Source organism: Lutra lutra, chromosome 2 (genome assembly GCF_902655055.1).
Source record: "Lutra lutra chromosome 2, mLutLut1.2, whole genome shotgun sequence".
Lineage (NCBI taxonomy): Eukaryota > Metazoa > Chordata > Mammalia > Carnivora > Mustelidae > Lutra > Lutra lutra.
Genome location: NC_062279.1, coordinates 208422322 through 208439805, shown reverse-complemented (window position 1 = coordinate 208439805; position 17484 = coordinate 208422322). Strand labels below are relative to the sequence as shown.

At 37.2% G+C, this 17484-nt stretch overlaps 1 protein-coding gene across 1 annotated transcript in view; it reads right to left on the bottom strand.

The window, feature by feature from the left end:
• Nucleotides 1–15813: 15813 nt before the first annotated feature.
• CFAP299 (cilia and flagella associated protein 299) overlaps nt 15814–17484 on the bottom strand; it is a 633586-nt gene continuing 631915 nt past the window's right edge. Inside the window, exon 6 of the mRNA XM_047719655.1 lies at nt 15814–16068. Coding sequence (XP_047575611.1) covers nt 15973–16068 — 96 coding nt within the window. The 3' untranslated portion in view covers nt 15814–15972. The remainder of the gene's footprint in view (nt 16069–17484) is intronic.

Sequence of the window (17484 nt, the reverse complement as noted above, 5' to 3'; positions counted from 1 at the left end):
GAGTAACTGATGAGGTTGCATTTGGTCTACCCTACAGACGGGACAGTATAGAACTGAGCTAGGGCACTGGTAGTGAGAATATCAAGAAGGGGTTGACACAGGAGATGAAGAAAAGGTTGACACAGAGACGGAGATCTAATAGATGGTCTTTGAAATTAAGGTGAAGTTCCCGGGTACTGACGGATATCAGCAGGAGTAGAAATGTCAGGAGAAGGACAAGGTTAAGAAAGCAAAATTATGAATTCCATTTTGAATTTGTTAAGCTTGATGTGCTAGTGAATTATTTAGGCAGAAAAATTCAACAGGCAGTTGGAAACATGCATCTGAATCTTGAGAGACAGGTTGAGGCTTAGAAATATGGTAAAGATGCAGGGCCCTGTGTCCCAGCAGTTCATATAACTCCTGCTTATGCGATACATCAACTTCGATAAGACATTCTACATAATGTTTATTATAAAAATAAAAAACAGATTGCATCTTGTCAAGTGAATACAATTAAAGCAGCAAAATTGGTAGTCCCCATATCAAATTGTAATTTATAATATACTCTTATTTTATGTTGTCAACTCTCACACAGAAATGTAAGAATATGACTTGGCATTTAATATTTTTGCCCTAAATTTCATTATGTTTAGTAAATTTCTTTGGCATTTTTAAAAAGTATTTACGTTTACTTCAAAGAAACATTTCAAAATATCAAAAATTGTTATCTCAGTCTAAGATCAGGGTATTGAGGTTTGCCTCTCAAAAATGCTTACAGTTGAGATAGGATCATCTGAATTTAATTTTAGGTTTTAGCCACCTCTTTCCTGGCCTTTTGCCTGTGTTGTTCTGCCATTGCTTACTGATACTCCACTGAAGTTAACAGAACATCAGGACATGTTTTGTATTGGGCAACAGGAAGAACCCTGCACTTGGGGGTGTTTTTGAATTCTTCAGAAACCATAAAGAGGACAATTCAAAGAAGACATTACTGCTAGGGAAAGAATGTATTGTTGGAAGATGACTTTAACCTTGTAAATATTTTCTTTTTTCAATATTTTATCGCAAGGGATTGTTTCAGGTATTATATGAGTTTATGGATATTATTATTCCTACATTCATGTGAGGAAACTAAAGCTCAGAAACTTAAATTGTGATTTACTTAGCAAAATTCTGCTAAAATGGCACATAAAAGAAGGTATCTTGAGTCCTCAGTCATTGCTTTTTTATATTATACTATAGTTGTCTCTCAATCTCAGAAGGACAGTTTTAAATTAGAGAATGTTCTAATTCTTGGCTGTTCCTTTGTCTGTCGTCTCCCTTATGGGAAGGTAAGATGGCTGGGGGTAAGGGGGCTTTCACTGTATTGGTTGCTGCTCTCCTACCAGTGGTAGGAAGATGGCCTGGCATATAATAGGTGCTTAGTAAGTATTTGTTTTCATTTCTCTAGGAACTTCCATTATGTGGCAGTTTCAGACGCAGGCTTTCAGGTGCTACGAGCTGAGCTGTGTGCAGACTCTAACCCAGGGGATAAATAAAGGAGTGCTTACAAACTAGTCCTAAACCTGTAGGCATGAGAGGGCCTGGTACCATACTCTAAACTGACTTTAGCCAGAGAATTATGAAAGAGCTGAGCCACTGAAGAGGGGGTCAGAGCAGGTAGAAAACTCAGGTACACTGCAGGGGGTAGCATAGCAGAAGGTGAAGTTGGATCTTCTAAGGCCACGGTTTCTGAAATGCTTGGCATCACTGGTGTGGAAGAATGAAGACGTACGGTACCTTCTTGCTTGTGTCATAGCTATGGCTGAGCCGAGCTATGGGGAGCAGTAACAGTTGCAGAATAATTTGGAAAATTTGCCTTTAGGTGCAGGTATCCAGAATCATCAGTTTCTATTACTTACATTTCTCCCCTTGAAGTCTTTTATTTGCTCTATCTGCCTCCCCTCCTCCCCAGCATATATCTAACTTTCTAAGTGCTCAGCTTCCTTGTATACTTTTGAACTTACACGGGAATTTCTCATCATTATAACAGTTAATCCTTCTTAGAGTGATAATTTGAAAGAAACAGTGACCAATTTAAAAATAATTGGCAAATTAAAAACTAAAAATCTGTTTTATAAGTTCACTGATCTTTTAACTCTGTCCTGTGGTTATAACTTGTCTAGTAAGTGCATTTTCTTTTTCATTTTTATATGCTAGTTATGGAATAAATAAAATGCCAAGAAAAAAAGCAGAATTATTTTTCACTTTTAAATATTACTTATTACATAATCAGATTAGCAAACACCTACTTATTTGATTTCCTGAAAGAAGTAGCCACAACATATTGCTGAATGTTTATATTTCTTAAGCAGGAAATTATTTCTGAGAAAAGGAAAGCTTTCAAATGTTGGGTTTTCTTGTTGTTGTTAAAAGTCATTTCAAAATTAAATGAAATGTTATCCTTCCTTAGAAACTGACAGCTGTGATCTGTAGAAAATAGATACTATTGTAATAGGCACCATCAGTGACAAGGGTTGGGAGAGGCAAACGGATTCAAAAGCTGGTAGTATCCACGGATCCATTTAAAGCGTACGAAGAGAGCAAGTGAAATGTTAGAGAAATCAAGCATCCAAACTAACCAGGCAGAGAGACACAGAAGTAAACCCAAGAGTGGATAAAGAGTAACATCACAGTAACCAGGTACCACTTCTCATGCGCGTTTTTGATAGGCTTCTGGGGGCTGAAACCCACCAATGAGAAGACATTGCTTGATTGTTTAATGTTTTTTTTGCTGATCATCCTTAACTGATAAATAGGTTCCTTGTTATTATGCAAGTAATGTACAATTTAAAGTCTTCGAGGAGGCTGGTATTAAATGCTATGAAGCCAAGGGGCCCCGATGTGGTTTTTCTTTTTCTTTTTTTTTTTTATTATTAAGATCACAAGTAGGCAGAGAGAGACGGGGAAACAGGCTCCCCGCTAAGCAGAGAGCCCAACGTGGGGCTCGATCCCAGGATCCTGAGACCATGACCTGAGCGGAAGGCAGAGGATTAACCCACTGAGCCACCCAGGCGCCCCCGGATGTGGTTTTTCTAACCCCACAAACACTAAAATACTAAATCTTACACAGTTTGGAGGGAACCTCTACTAATCAAAGTCTGATGAAGTGGACTGAAAAACATAATTTGTTATCAAAAGCAAATTTGTCCTCCAAAGAGGAGGTTGGGGGAACCAGGTGGTGGGTATTAGAGAGGGCACGGATTGCATGGAGCACTGGGTGTGGTACAAAAACAATGAATACTGTTATGCTGAAAATAAATTTAAAAAAAGTGATTAAAAAAAAAAAAAAGCAAACTTGTCAAACTGAAGGAAGATGTGGAGGGGGTACATGCATCCACTATATGGCCTTACTGTACAAAAGCCTGATGTATACCAGTAGTTTTCAATTGTGACAATTTTGCCCACCACGTGGTTTGGGGCAATGTCTGCAGACATTCCCATTTGTCGTAACTATGGAGGAATTTCTACCAGCTAGAGACCAGGGATACTGCTCAGCAACCCACAGCTCACTGGATACCACGCCCCTACCCAATAACAAAGAATTATCCAGCTCAAAACATCAATAGCACCGATATTGAAAAGCCGTGGTCTAGACTAACAAGAGGGTTGGACAAGAGTCTCTTTACTCCATTGTCCTCTCCTTCCCCACCTTTATTTTAAAAATAATGTCATCATTTGTCCAAACAAAGTATTTTTTGAAACAGAAAGATGAAAATGCACAAGAATCTTGTAAGCTCACTAACTCTGGCTTATATATATATTGCCCTTTGAGATGGCCCTAAGGCTTTTAAACGTAACGTCAAGATTCTGAAGAAAACAATTTAAAAAGTACTGCTCTCTGACATGGCTACCACGATTCTTATTCCTAAGTAACTGGAAAAGAAGATGAGGGGCTCCTTGTAGTGGTATGTATGTGTGCTCCAGGCACAAAACCCTGGGGCAGAGAGGGGAACCATTTTGGCAAATTTGCCTGCCAGGAATGACAACTATCATGATATCCTTCAGTGTTTGGTATCATGAACGTAGGAGAAAGTCCCATCTCAGTCCAGGAGAGTTACACCATATACACAGCTTCAAAGGAGAGCTGAACAGATTCTGCTGTGGCTGAGGAACAAGGGGGGGGCAGAAAATCCAAGCAACGTCCAAGTGCAGATAAGTGGAGACCATGGACATTTCACCGTCTGTGGCAGCAAGCACAGGTTTACATGGATTCACTACACTGGAGAATTAATTTAAGAAGCTATGATTTATTATTTACTGTGTGACCGGTATTATGTTAAATGTTTACCTTAATTGCCTATGTAATCCTTATATGCTCTTGAAGTTTGAAAAATTATATTAAAGATAATGTAAAGAAAAATCATTGCCTTGGTGCACCTGGGTGGCTCAGTGGGTTAAGCCTCTGCTTTCTGCCCAGGTCATGATCTCAGGGTCCTGGGATCAAGCCCCACATCAGGCTCTCTGCTCAACAGGGAGCCTGCTTCCCCTCCCCACCACCTCCCTCTGCCTACTTATGATCTCTCTCTCTCTCCCTGTGTCAAATAAATAAATAAATAAATAATCTTAGAATAAAAAAGAAAATTCATTGCCTCAACTGTTAAAAAAAAATGGAATGAAGATGAAATTGACCTAAAAGATATTAAAAGCTACAAGAAAAAAGAAATTAAAGCATGCGGTGACCCAGCAATACACAATACAGAGATACTAGAACGAAACAAAAGAAAAGGAGTGAATTTATTATGGTAAATCTGGGACTTAAAGTTAGTCAAGAAAAAATGGATTATTTTGAAAAATACTGGGGCAAATTAATAGTTATTTAAGAAAAAGTTGTTGAATTCCTTTATCATTCTTTATATCAAAATAAATCTCAAGTCGACAAAAATCTACATCTAAAAATAACAACAAAAGTATCCAGAAGAAAAATTTAAAAATGATCACTATCTTGTGGTGGGGAAGTCTTTCTGTCACGAAATACAACAGCTATTAATAATAGAGCACAATTGAACCTGACTACTTAAAAATTGAATCCTTTTGCACAACCAAAGAAAATCAAATAACAATAAACTAAGAAAAACATTTGCATCCAATATTTCAGAAAAAAAAATCCCAGTATATCCCAAACTTTTCCAAATCAATTAAAAAATAAAGAACATAAAAAAATATAAAGAATGTCAAATTAAAAAATAGAAGATGACACAGAAATATAATTAAGGTATTTGATAAATTTATGAAAATATGTGCAAACTCACTTATAATTAAAGAAATACAACTTGAAACTACAGTGGAGTACAAATATTTACCTGTTAGAGAAACAGGAAAGGAAAAGACAGCTGGTATCTACTATCAGTGGAGGGAAAGATGCACCTTCATATTCACCTTAGGCCTATGAACTGGTGCAGCACTTTGGAAAGGCAATTTGATAATATCTCTCAACGTTTAAACAAACACACCAGCCTTTTGATCCAGCAGTTCCATATTCAAGAATTTCTACATGGAAGAAAATGTTAAGAAAATCATAGTTTAATACAACAAATACTTTAACATCATCAGTGTTAAAATGGTTAAAATGGTTGAAAACATTATGGTAGATCCATATACTGGAAGAGCGTGCAGTTCTTTGGAAGACTGAAATATGTTCGTGTTCATCGAGTCTTTGTTTTGTTTAAATGCCTACAACAAAGAGCACCAGGGGCCTCTTGATCAATATTTGTTGAAGTGAGTGGATTGACCCCATCCTAAATGTGGAGCAATGGGAAACTGTATGTAGCGACCATACCAAATATCAAAGAAAAAATTTAAAAAGTCATGCACTCGCGCACTCACACAGGTTTCTAGAGAGACAAACTGTCAGCCGTGGTATCTTTTCTGCAGTGGAACAAGTACCGGGAAGCAGGGATGGTCCTAGGGTCAGGTGGAAATGTAGCTAGGGTACAAACCTGAGAAAGTGGTCTGAGATCATCTCCTTCAACTGTGTGTGCTAGGGACCTCACATGTCCCACCCTGGCCCAGACCTGTGAGAAAGGACCTTTACTTCCATCTATTTTTCAATTCGACTTGAATTATTTGCCATGAGAGTGTGAACATATTTTAGAATTAACAGGAAGAATAAGCAAGAAAAATATTACTTGATGAAACTAGAATTTAAGAATAAGAATTTCATGGTATAACAGGACTGACAATGACAACTGAAGCGTTTTAAAATCAGAAGCAAGAATAATTGTCATAAATGTTGCTACAAAATTAATTTTCAATGAATAGTATTAAAAGACAGAATATATTAAAAATGACAATAACCCAGGTTTAAGCCACCAGATTACATTAATAAACACTGAAAAATGTTAGAAGTGGTAATAAAATGGGCACTCATTTATCAGACAAATAAAAACAGAAATAAAGCAAAGTTGATAGTTTAAAATTCAGGGAAAATATGGGATTCAAGTTAAAAAAAAAAAAGGAAATCAAAGATTCTTTTAGTACAGGTATAGTCCATGCTGACAATGCCCATGACAATAACAAAAGGAGGAGTTTCAAAATCAATTAAGGAAAAAATTGTTAGATTTATAAGGAGTATTAAACACTATTCAGGGTAAAAGTCTTGGCCATATCTCTGTTAGCCTTTGAGGGGCCAAAACACATACATTCATACATATGTACGTATGTACGTGTATTTATTTTTATTTTTATTTTGTACTTTAAAAATTTTTTTTAAAAAGATTTTTATTTATTTATTTGACAGAGAGACACAGCGAGAGAGGGAACACAAGCTGGGGGAGTGGGAGAGGGAGAAGCAGGCTTCCCGCTGAGTAGGGAGCCCCATGAGGGGCTCCATCCCAGGACCCAGGACCACAACCTGAGCCAAAAGCAGACACTTAACAACTGAGCCACCCAGGCACCCCTGTATATGCATTTATATATAAAACAAGTGATATAGGTACTCGGATAACATGTTATTTCAGTTTAAATACACATTAAAATAAACAATATGCATTTTTTTAACCATCTGTGAAACATTACATTAAAAAATATAAAGCTAACTGTAAGCTAAGTTACAGGAAAATATCAATAAAATCCCCAAAGTGGGAATTGTAAAGGCAAGGTTCTTTGGCAACAGTGCAATAAAATTAGAAATCATGCTCACAAGCATAGATAAAAGTAATTAGGATTACTTTGAAATTAAAACAAAAGCCAACTAAAATTTTGGGCTAAAGCAAATCCAAATAATACAAGTATGGAGTCTTTATAAAATAAAATGAGAACAGTAATTCTCAGAATTTGTCGGTTGTGGCCAATGGTGTTCTGAGAAAAAAATTTTTTGTGTTAAATCGTTTCATTATTTTTGAAAAGCAGAAATAAAAATAATGACTAATTGCATTTCAAAAAGTTTGGGAAAAAACAATAAAAAAGGCATAGAGAAGGATATGATGAAAAACAAAAATAGAAACAATTAATTCAAAACAGAATCTGAATCTATTCAAAAGCAAAATGGTAGGCATTTTAAAGTCAAATCTCTTATAAATATAATTAAGAGATAAGGTATGACACAAATTAAAAAAATAGGAATTATACATTTAATATCACAAAAAGTACAGAGGGAATATGTACCATTCTATGAAAAGATATTAGAAGACCTCATGAAGTAGATTATTTTTCAGAGAAAAATTTAATGTTCAAAATTGGCTCAAGAAATAAAAAAACATTAATTTCTCTAATAAAAAGATAATTAAAATTTTTTCTTCTGAAAAGCTTTGAGCTATGTGGTTTTACTATTGAGAGTTATCTTTAATAAAAAAGATAATCCAAGTTTTTACATAAAATGTTTTTTGAAATATGGAAAAATCCAACCTTACCTTGATTTTTTAAAAAATAATCTGTTAAAGATAGAATTTAAAAACAGCTATATACTTTAAGGAACGAAGGGATAAGCCACAGACTGGGAAGAAATATATGCAAAATACATAACTGATCAAGGATTTGTGTCTACAATTTACAAAGAACTCTTAAAAAGCAGCAGTAAGAAAAAAGTCCAATTAAGCAGTGGGCAAAATATTGGAACAGATACCTTACCAAAAAAGAACACACAAATGGAAAATTTATGGCATTGCTCAACATCATATGTTGTTAGGAAATTTCAGATTATGACAACAATAAGAACATTTGAAAGCATTCTCATAAATAGAATTGCAAAAATCTCAAATAATATATGAGCAAACCAATTTGGACAATTTACTGAAGAAATTGCTCAAGAAGCATTTTTACCTGGAATGTATATCAAAATTTATACATGTACCGGGGCGCCTGGGTGGCTCAGTGGGTTAAGCCGCTGCCTTCGGCTCAGGTCATGATCTCAGGGTCCTGGGATCGAGCCCCGCATCGGGCTTTCTGCTCAGCAGGGAGCCTGCTTCCTCCTCTCTCTCTGCCTGCCTCTCTGCCTACTTGTGATTTCTCTCTGTCTAATAAATAAATAAAATCTTAAAAAAAAATTTATACATGTACCATATCATCTAACTTGATTTTAGTTTTAATAATAATTTCCATTGATGGCAAAAATGCATTTGGAAGGAAACATTGATATTCATTCCTAGTTAAGTCTCAAAGCAAATTTGGAAATAGGAGTATAGTTCCATCTACTATTAAAATATGAATATAAATCAAGAGTCAACATCATACTTAATGGTTTTTAACAGTGTGTGATATACTGCTAGTTTCAAGAGATTTCACAGTAGAGCTTTCTTCCCAGCTCATGATAAGCCCTCTTTCTCCAGAAAGGGCCCTTGAGACACAGAGATGGACCTTTAGGTGTTAGGACTCCCTTCCGACCTTGACCACCGCTGACTGATCCAGAGATATGCACCTGACCCTCGTGGGGCTGATTAAGTTTCCTCTCCTGACAGACAGAGACTGGGAAGTAGTTGGAGCTCGGCTTTATGACTGGCCGTGTTCATCAGAGAGGCTCCCAGAACTCCTCTTTATTTTTTTCTCTCCTGAGTCTTGCTTTTCAACTCTTTCTTGGATTTTAGTACGTACGTGTTCCTGTTTAAATGTGTCAGGTGTTTGTGTGTGTGTGTGGCTTGCAAACAACAACAAAAAATCTCCAGTAACAGAGGTGTTTCATGTGAAAATGGGGATGTTGACCAGGGGACAACTAGTGAACCTAGGTTTAACAAGCCTGTAGAACTCTATTTTGGAGCCTCTCAGAATCAGTAATAGTCAGTCAATCACAGAAAATTTGGGGGGGGGGCAGATACTTTTTTTTTAAAAAAACATTTTATTTATTTATTTGACAGTGAAAAAGAGTAAAAGAGCCCAGGATGGGTGGCAGGCAGAAGGAGAGGGGGAAGCAGACTCCCCGCCAAGCAGGGAGCCCGACGTGGGGCTCTATCCCAGGACCCTGAGATCACCACCTGAGCTGACCGACCACAGACACTTAACCGACAGAGCCACCCAGGTGCCCCTGGCAGATACTTTTAAAAGACTAGTATGCTATAGAACATACTTTGGGAAATACTTCCCAAGTGGTATTCCCAGTAAATCAGCAGCAGCATCGTTTAACGATTTGATTCTAGAAAGTCTCGGTCAATTCGTGTAGTTATCTAGGACAACCTATTGGTAGCTGAGGGGAAAATCCATTTACAACAGCAGTAATGACAGGGACAACTATAAAAACCTCAGTCTTTAGATTCCTTCTTCCAAGCTGATGAATTCCTTGAGGGAAGCCCTTATTCTTTATTATGCCCCTAGAAAAGTATCTGGCTCAGAAAAGGTCCTTCATAAATAAATGAGTATACATTTCCTCTTAATTTCCTTGAGATTAAGAAAGTTTATGGTTATTATCTATTGTTTAAAACATATCCTGGGAGCTACAATAACATTCAACAAGTTGGTCATATGTCAGGTAGTTTTGATTATGTAATTGTTTATCCCAGAAAATTGCATTATAAAGCAGGAAGCGCACGAAGAGAATCTTCATCAGTCATACGGCCACCACTGTTCTTTCTTCCATTGCTAACCGTCAGCGAAAAGGGGAGAAATGAATTGCTGCTCCGTGGCTGAGTACCTGGGCGAGCGTCCCAGGGTGCTTCTCCCCTTCCTCTTTCCTACCTGTTCTTGCTGCTCTGTTCAACTGGATGCATTGCTGTGTCCCCAAGTTACCTGCTTTTCTGAAGATTCTCATCCATTTGCAGGATTATCACAGTTGCTCTTTTTTGTGGGAAACATAATTCTGTACAGCCTGATCACTTTTGATTTTAAATTTTAGTGGGGGCTTTAGCTCCTGAGTAAAGCTGAGTCAAGTGTCCCTTTTCTGGGATTCCAGAATTAGCAAAGAGAAGAGAAGGAGGGAAGGAATGAGGGCAGGAAAAGGAGACAGGGAGAGAAGGTGGGGAAAGGAGGGAGAGGGAGGGGTGAAAGAGGGAGAGGGGGAAGGAGAGAGAAAGAGTGATAAAGAAAGAAAGAGAGAAAGAAAGAAATAGGAAGAAAGGGGAAAAGGGAGAAAGAAAGAAAAAGAGAGAGAGAGGGGAAGGCAGGAAGGGAGGGAGGGAGGAAGGGAGTGTGAATCTGACCATTGAAATAGAAAGACTCTTCTGTTAGAAGAGAATAATGATGTTCAGAGAGAAATGCAGTCATGAAATAGAGCAGGAGTTTCAATAGTATTCAAGCGTTTGATTATGATTATATGATTATTCCTGGGATGCAGACATATTCCTTTCTTTAGTCCCGCGAGATGCCTCCATGTTTTTTAATAAAGGTTCAAATTGGATTTCTGTCACTTGCAAGCATAGTCTTGGATAACACACTTGGACTGTCACTTGGAGAAAATTCTACTTAACTCGCAAGGCTATTCTATTCCTCGGAGGGAGTCTATAAATAGAAAAACAGCAAGGGAAATCAGAGATGTTTTGGATTTTGAGGAGACCTTCAAGAGCCAGAGTCTGGAGAGATAAAATGATTTGGCCAATTACCAACATCGGTTTGCCAAATAGTCTGGTTCTTAATGCTCTTTCCTCTTTATTGCATTGCTCAGTTTCTTGTTTCATTTCCTTTCAGTCGGCTTGTTCATTCTTCCATTCTTGGGTCCTGTGTTGCTGGCCCACTGTTCTTCTGCTGATTCTCACATGCATTTCACATACTCCTTCCCTTTGGTCCTGCATTCCACCATTAGTGTCAAGTTAAATTACTTTCTTAGGGTACCCTGTACTCAGGCGTAACAGTTCTCGAATTACTCTCTTCTTTACTGGGAGAGTCACCTCAATAAGCTTCCACGAAAGGAACTTCGAATCTACAATAGCCGCATTCGTTTGACCTTAGACCTGTGACCACAGAACAAGGCACGATAGGAGAAATACACTCAATATAATCAGAAACCATTTAAATATTTATAAGTGTCATGGCTCTGCCAGTAGAAAGAATATAAAAACAATTCACAGTAGAATGAAACCCTACATAGATTCACAGAACATCAACCGACCTGGGTGAGTCCTGAAAACTCCAATCAGACGACAGAATTAGGTAATATGATACGAGACCACAGCTCTCAGACAGCAAGGCAGCCCACATTTGAACGGCATAAAACTGGAATCCTTGGAGGTCTAGACCTGGCTTAGCATTGGCAGAATGGGTCTAATCATGACAAAATATCCCAGATATTTGCAGTCCATATCCCATGTACGGGCTAAATTATGTATCCCTCCAAAATTCATGGTCGAGGTCCTATCCCCTAGGCCCTCAGAATGTGACTGTACTTTGAGACAGGCCCTTTTAAAGACTTAGGTTAAAATGAGGTCACGGGTGGACTCTAATGCAATCTGGTGTTCTCAGAAGAAGAAATTTTGATACATGGAGAGACACCTGCTCAGAGGAAAGATCACATGAAGAAATAGCAAGAAGGATGCCATCTGCAAGTAAGGAGAGGACTCTCAGGAAAAAATCAGATTTGCTGACACCTTGATCTTGGTTCCAGTCTCCAGAACTTTCAGAAAATAAATTTCTGTTTTTTCAGCCACCCTGTCTGTGGTATTTTGTTACGGAGGCCCTAGCAAATGAGTATCTCCCATAACCCAACTCAAACCTCCATTCAGTATTCACTATCCATAAATTCAGTCCAGAAGCTAATGATTAGTGTCTTAAACCTTGGGATTAAATATGGGAATAATCTGTAATTATATTAAGTATTTTAAACACCTACATTTAAAAATATTTAAAATAGTGGGGCACCTGGGTGGCTCAGTGGGTTGAGCCTCTGACTTAGGCTCAAGTCATGGTCTCAGGGTCCTGGGATCGAGCCCCTCATCGGGCTCTCTGCTCAGCAGGGAACCTGCTCCCCCCCCCACCGCCTGCCTCTCTGCCTACTTGTGGCCTCTCTCTGTCAAATAAATAAATAAAATCTTTAAAAAAATTTTAAAATAGTTAAAACATTTATGAAAACTACCACATATCTTCCAACTTAAAATGTGATATTTGATTAGTTCAGACATGAGTGTCAACTAAAATTTTATAAATTTATAAGCCATACTGAAACTTTTTTAAAGTATTTTTTAAAATTTTTTAAATTTATTTTCAGCGTAACAGTATTCATTGTTTTTGCACCACACCCAGTGCTCCATGCAATCCGTGCCCTCTCCAATACCCACCACCTGGTTCTTCCAACCTCCCACCCCCCCGCACCTTCAAAACCCTCAGATTGTTTTTCAGAGTCCACAGTCTCTCATGGTTCACCTCCCCTTCCAATTTCCCTCAGCTCTCTTCTCCTCTCCATCTCCTCTTGTCCTCCATGCTATTTGTTATGCTCCACAAATCAGTGAAACCATATGATAATTGACTCTCTCTGCTTGACTTATTTCACTCAGCATAATCTCTTCCAGTCCCGTCCATGTTGCTACAAAAGTTGGGAATTCATCCTTTCTGATGGAGGCATCATACTCCATAGTGCATATGGACCACATCTTCCTTATCCATTCGTCCGTTGAAGGGCATCTTGGTTCTTTCCACAGTTTGTCATACTTTTGTATGTACTTTAGCAAAATAAGCTTCTTTTTTTTTAAATCATTTTTTTTAATTTATTTTCAGCATAATAGTATTCATTGTTTTTGTACCACACCCAGTGCTCCATGCAATCCGTGCCCTCTCTAATACCCACCACCTGGTTCCCCCAACCTCCCACCCCCCCACCTCTTCAAACCCTTTAGATTGTTTTTCAGACTTCTCCAATGAAGACATACAAATGGCTATCAGACACATGAAAAAATGGTCATCATCAATAGCCATCAGGGAGATTCAAATTAAAACCACATTGAGATACCACCTTACACCAGTTAGAATGGCCAAAAGTAGCAAGACAGGAAACAACATGTGTTGGAGAGGATGTGGAGAAAGGGGAACTCTTTTACACTGTTGGTAGGAATGCAAGTTGGTGCAGCCACTTTGGAGAACAGTGTGGAGATTCCTCAAGAAATTAAAAATAGAGCTTCCCTATGACCCTGCAATTGCACTACTGGGTATTTACCCCAAAGAAACAGATGGAGTGAAAAGAAGGGCCATCTGTACCCCAATGTTCATAGCAGCAATGGCCACGGTCGCCAAACTGTGGAAAGAACCAAGATGCCCTTCAACAGGCGAATGGATAAGGAAGATGTGGTCCATATACACTATGGAGTATTATGCCTCCATCAGAAAGGATGAATACCCAACTTTTGTAGCAACATACTGAAACTTTTAAGAGAATATGAGTCTTTGTATTTATACATTTAATGAAATCTCCAATATTATGCAGGCCATCAAAATTTTGAAGTAATTAGAAAATTGAATGTAATGAAAATCACAACATCTAAAATGTTTTAAAAAATTTAGTTAATTAAACTATAAAAGAACTCAGAAAAATGATAGTAAAAATTAAAATACTTAGAATATAAGTAAATAGAGTTTTGAATTTACAAATGTGATAAATCAAATATTTTTTAAGATCAAAACAATCTCAGAATTACAAAAAATTGCAAGGACAACACAAAGACACCCCCCCGAAATATTTACAATTTGCTGACATGATGCCCCTTGACTCCCAAACACTTTAGTGTAATTTCCTACAATCAAGGACATTTTCTAATATAACCACAACATAATCATCAAAATCAGGACAAACATTTTTACATTACCACCATCTAATCTTCAGAAACCCTTCAATTTTCACCAGATGGCCCCAGAATCCTTTTATAGGATAAAGATACAATGCAGAATCATGTGTTGCATTTGATTATCGTGTCTCTCTAAGTCTCCTTCAGTCTGAGACCGCTTTTCAAGCTTCTATTTTCAAGATCTCGACACCTTGAAGATCTCAGGCCAGTTATTTTGCATAATGTCTATGGATTTTTTTTTTCTAAGTTTCCTCTTGATCATATTCAGGTTACGCGACTTTGGCAAGATTATTACAAAAGTGATGGTAAGTTATTCTCTTGCACATTATTTGGGGGACAAATTCAGTTTCCTTCATTACTAAACATATTCCCTTCTATCGCTTGTTGAAAGTGGTGTCTTCCAGTTTTTCCCATTATTCCTTCTGTAACTAACACACATTTTGTGGGAGATATTATGTAAATATCCCATTCCTCATCAAACATTTCATTTATTCCTTTAAGTAGATGAGTATGGGTTCATGGTTTTATACTTTCTGCCTGTTGTTTTCGTTATTTATTTTGATGCCCAAACTGTCCCAGGTTTGGCCAGAAGGAACTTTTTCAATGTGAATGTGGTTTCCTTTTGAAAAAAATCCCTTCATTTTTCAAGAATTTCTTTGCTTTCTGGCACAAAAAGAAGTTCTAGATTCACGTATTTTCCCTGCCTCAGCCCTGGAATCAGTCATTTCCGCAAGGATGATTGCTTCTTTTTGGTAGAAAATGGTGGTGAGAAACCAAGATCTGGGTGCTATGTGTGCTCGTTGATATTGGGTGTTGCTGTTTTATTGAACAGAGAAATGGCAGATGCATCATAAAACATTAACATATGTTCTGTAAGTTTTGTATATATTGAAAATGATGAGATCACACCAATACACCCAATTCTAATTTAATACCACTCTCCTCTTGCATGAAATCTCCAATATTATGCAGGCCATCACCCCCCTGTGAATACACCCTTCTCATCCCATTGGAGCTCTGATGCCCTACTCTGGGCTTTCCCATTCCCACACATTGACCAGACTGTCTTGCTTGGCCCCAACTAATGGCCATAGTACTGGATTACTTAGAAAGAGAAGAGAATGGGAAGAAGAGGAAGACTCAAATATTAATTTTTAAGTCACAAGTGGCACAAAAGCCACCTGCAGTGTCACGTGAGGAAAACATGTCCTTCCCTAATGAAGTCCTCACTTCCCTAAAATCTTTTGGTTTCACTTAGATTTCCTTTTCTCAGCTGCATGCATGGTCATGGGGTTCATATTGTCCAGGCACACAAGTGTATCAAACACTTCATTTTATACATCATCTCATGGGACATTTGAGATTTTATTTCCTCATACAGAGCTATTGAAAACCTTGTATTTATATCTTCTTACTCTTGTTCTTCAATTTCAGACTTCTTATCAATATTCAACAAATTTAGTAGATAGAACTGCCACATGGTATAGATTCCAGACCTCTATATTTGGCAATAGTAGGACCTGGAGTATTTTTGTTTTGGAAAATCTGAGCTACAAAATAAGTAGCAAGAAGATTCTCTTCCATGAACTGTTACAATCAGCTTCAGGATTTAGAGAGAAAAATTTAGAAAAACCTCAAGTCAGATTAAGATCTGTACCACACAAAGACAGTCACAATTATGGTTTTCTTTCTAATTTCTTTATCAACTTTTATTATTCCAGCTTGCCTCCCAGCTATAGGACTCATTTATTTTCTAAGTTGTTTCTGGTTACAGAATTCATTCAAATTTAGCAAGCCATTAGGGAGACATGTAACGTGTTGGTAGTTAAGTCTTTCTTCTCGAAATGTGGTCAAAAAGGACAACTTGAATGTAGAGTTCTGTCTGGATAGGGGTTCTAGTAGAGTTGTCACCTGGGGAAGACTAAAATACATAAATTATATCATTAATCAGTCCAGTCCATCATGCAAATGATTGGCATTAAACAAATTTTCTTGTTTCAATATTATAGCAACAGAAAAAAAAAATGCAATGGCCATCAAGACATTTTCATGTTTCAACTGAAAAGAAATTTAAAAAAATAAATAAAAATGTTTAAAAAAGAGACATTTTTATGTTTCCCTTCAGGTTCTTTTTCTTAGGAGTGGTGATAATTCCAATCAGAAACTTTAAGGCTCTGGGTTGTGACATTACTGAAAATACCTAGGGTCAAAACTGTCAGAAGCTCATACTTGTCTGGACCCTGCTAAACCCCACAAGTCACTAACTCTGAAGAATTTCCAAGGAAGGACTTATAGACATATGTGATCACAGGTTAACAAATCTAAAAAAATCATATCATAATTTCAAGTTTGTCCAATAAAAATGACCTTGATTTTGGAATTGATGAAGACTAGAGGAAGTGCCTGTCCATGGTGGGTTTAATTAAAACCTTCCTATCTGTTTAAAAACTATTTGAACTTTTTTCCCCTCCCTTTGAAGGGGAAAAAAGATTCGCTCTTTATATCTTTATTCAAGATAATCTATATTACATCTAGGCTCCTGGGGAACTCCTGTGGGAAGGAGTATTCACTAATGTGGTATTGATAAGAGAGAAAAGAGAGACTCTAAAAAAGTTGGTAATATGTACAATTGGAAATATTATTCAATGCATAGAAGAATGAAGTTACTTGCTCTCTCTTCTTGTAGAAAGAGATGATAAGGCATTTAGATGTAGGACTAGAAGAAAGCTTTCATCCTGCTTTGTCCCCATGATAGTAATTTCTTGTTAGCAAGAAAAAATGTTTTAGTTTATCTTTTAAGTAGAGTCAGCAAAACTGTAAAGACTGAAATGGGTAAACAAAAAGAGTGGGTAGCCTGAGTGACTCACCCATCCAACTTTTTTCTGCCTTTCATGGTTTTTGTGCTATGTTACAACTCTTTAAGTTCTGGAAAACTTGATAATAATGCAAAATATTCTTGTCAAAAAGATGCAAATTAGTTGTACACAATAGAATTCAATTAATTATTACACTGCATTGAGTTCTATTTATAAATTAATTTCAATTTTTCTTATTCCCTATATATGTTTTGCTCCTAGAATTCTCCTTTGAATTGCTCCTTCTATAATTAGTAAATTAAATAAAATAGTTGGTACATTCATGTCATATCTGTAGGAGAGTCATAATTATATCCTTCTATAAAAAATTATCTTGTATACAATTACCTTGTGAACAATTATCTTGTAGTAAATTACAATGCCCGATTGAGTCAGCTGATGTCTGAGGAACCTGTGTTGTTGGAGGAGTATTATACCTCATGTAGGACATAATCCGGGGCATTTCTTGGTTTCAAGAGGTA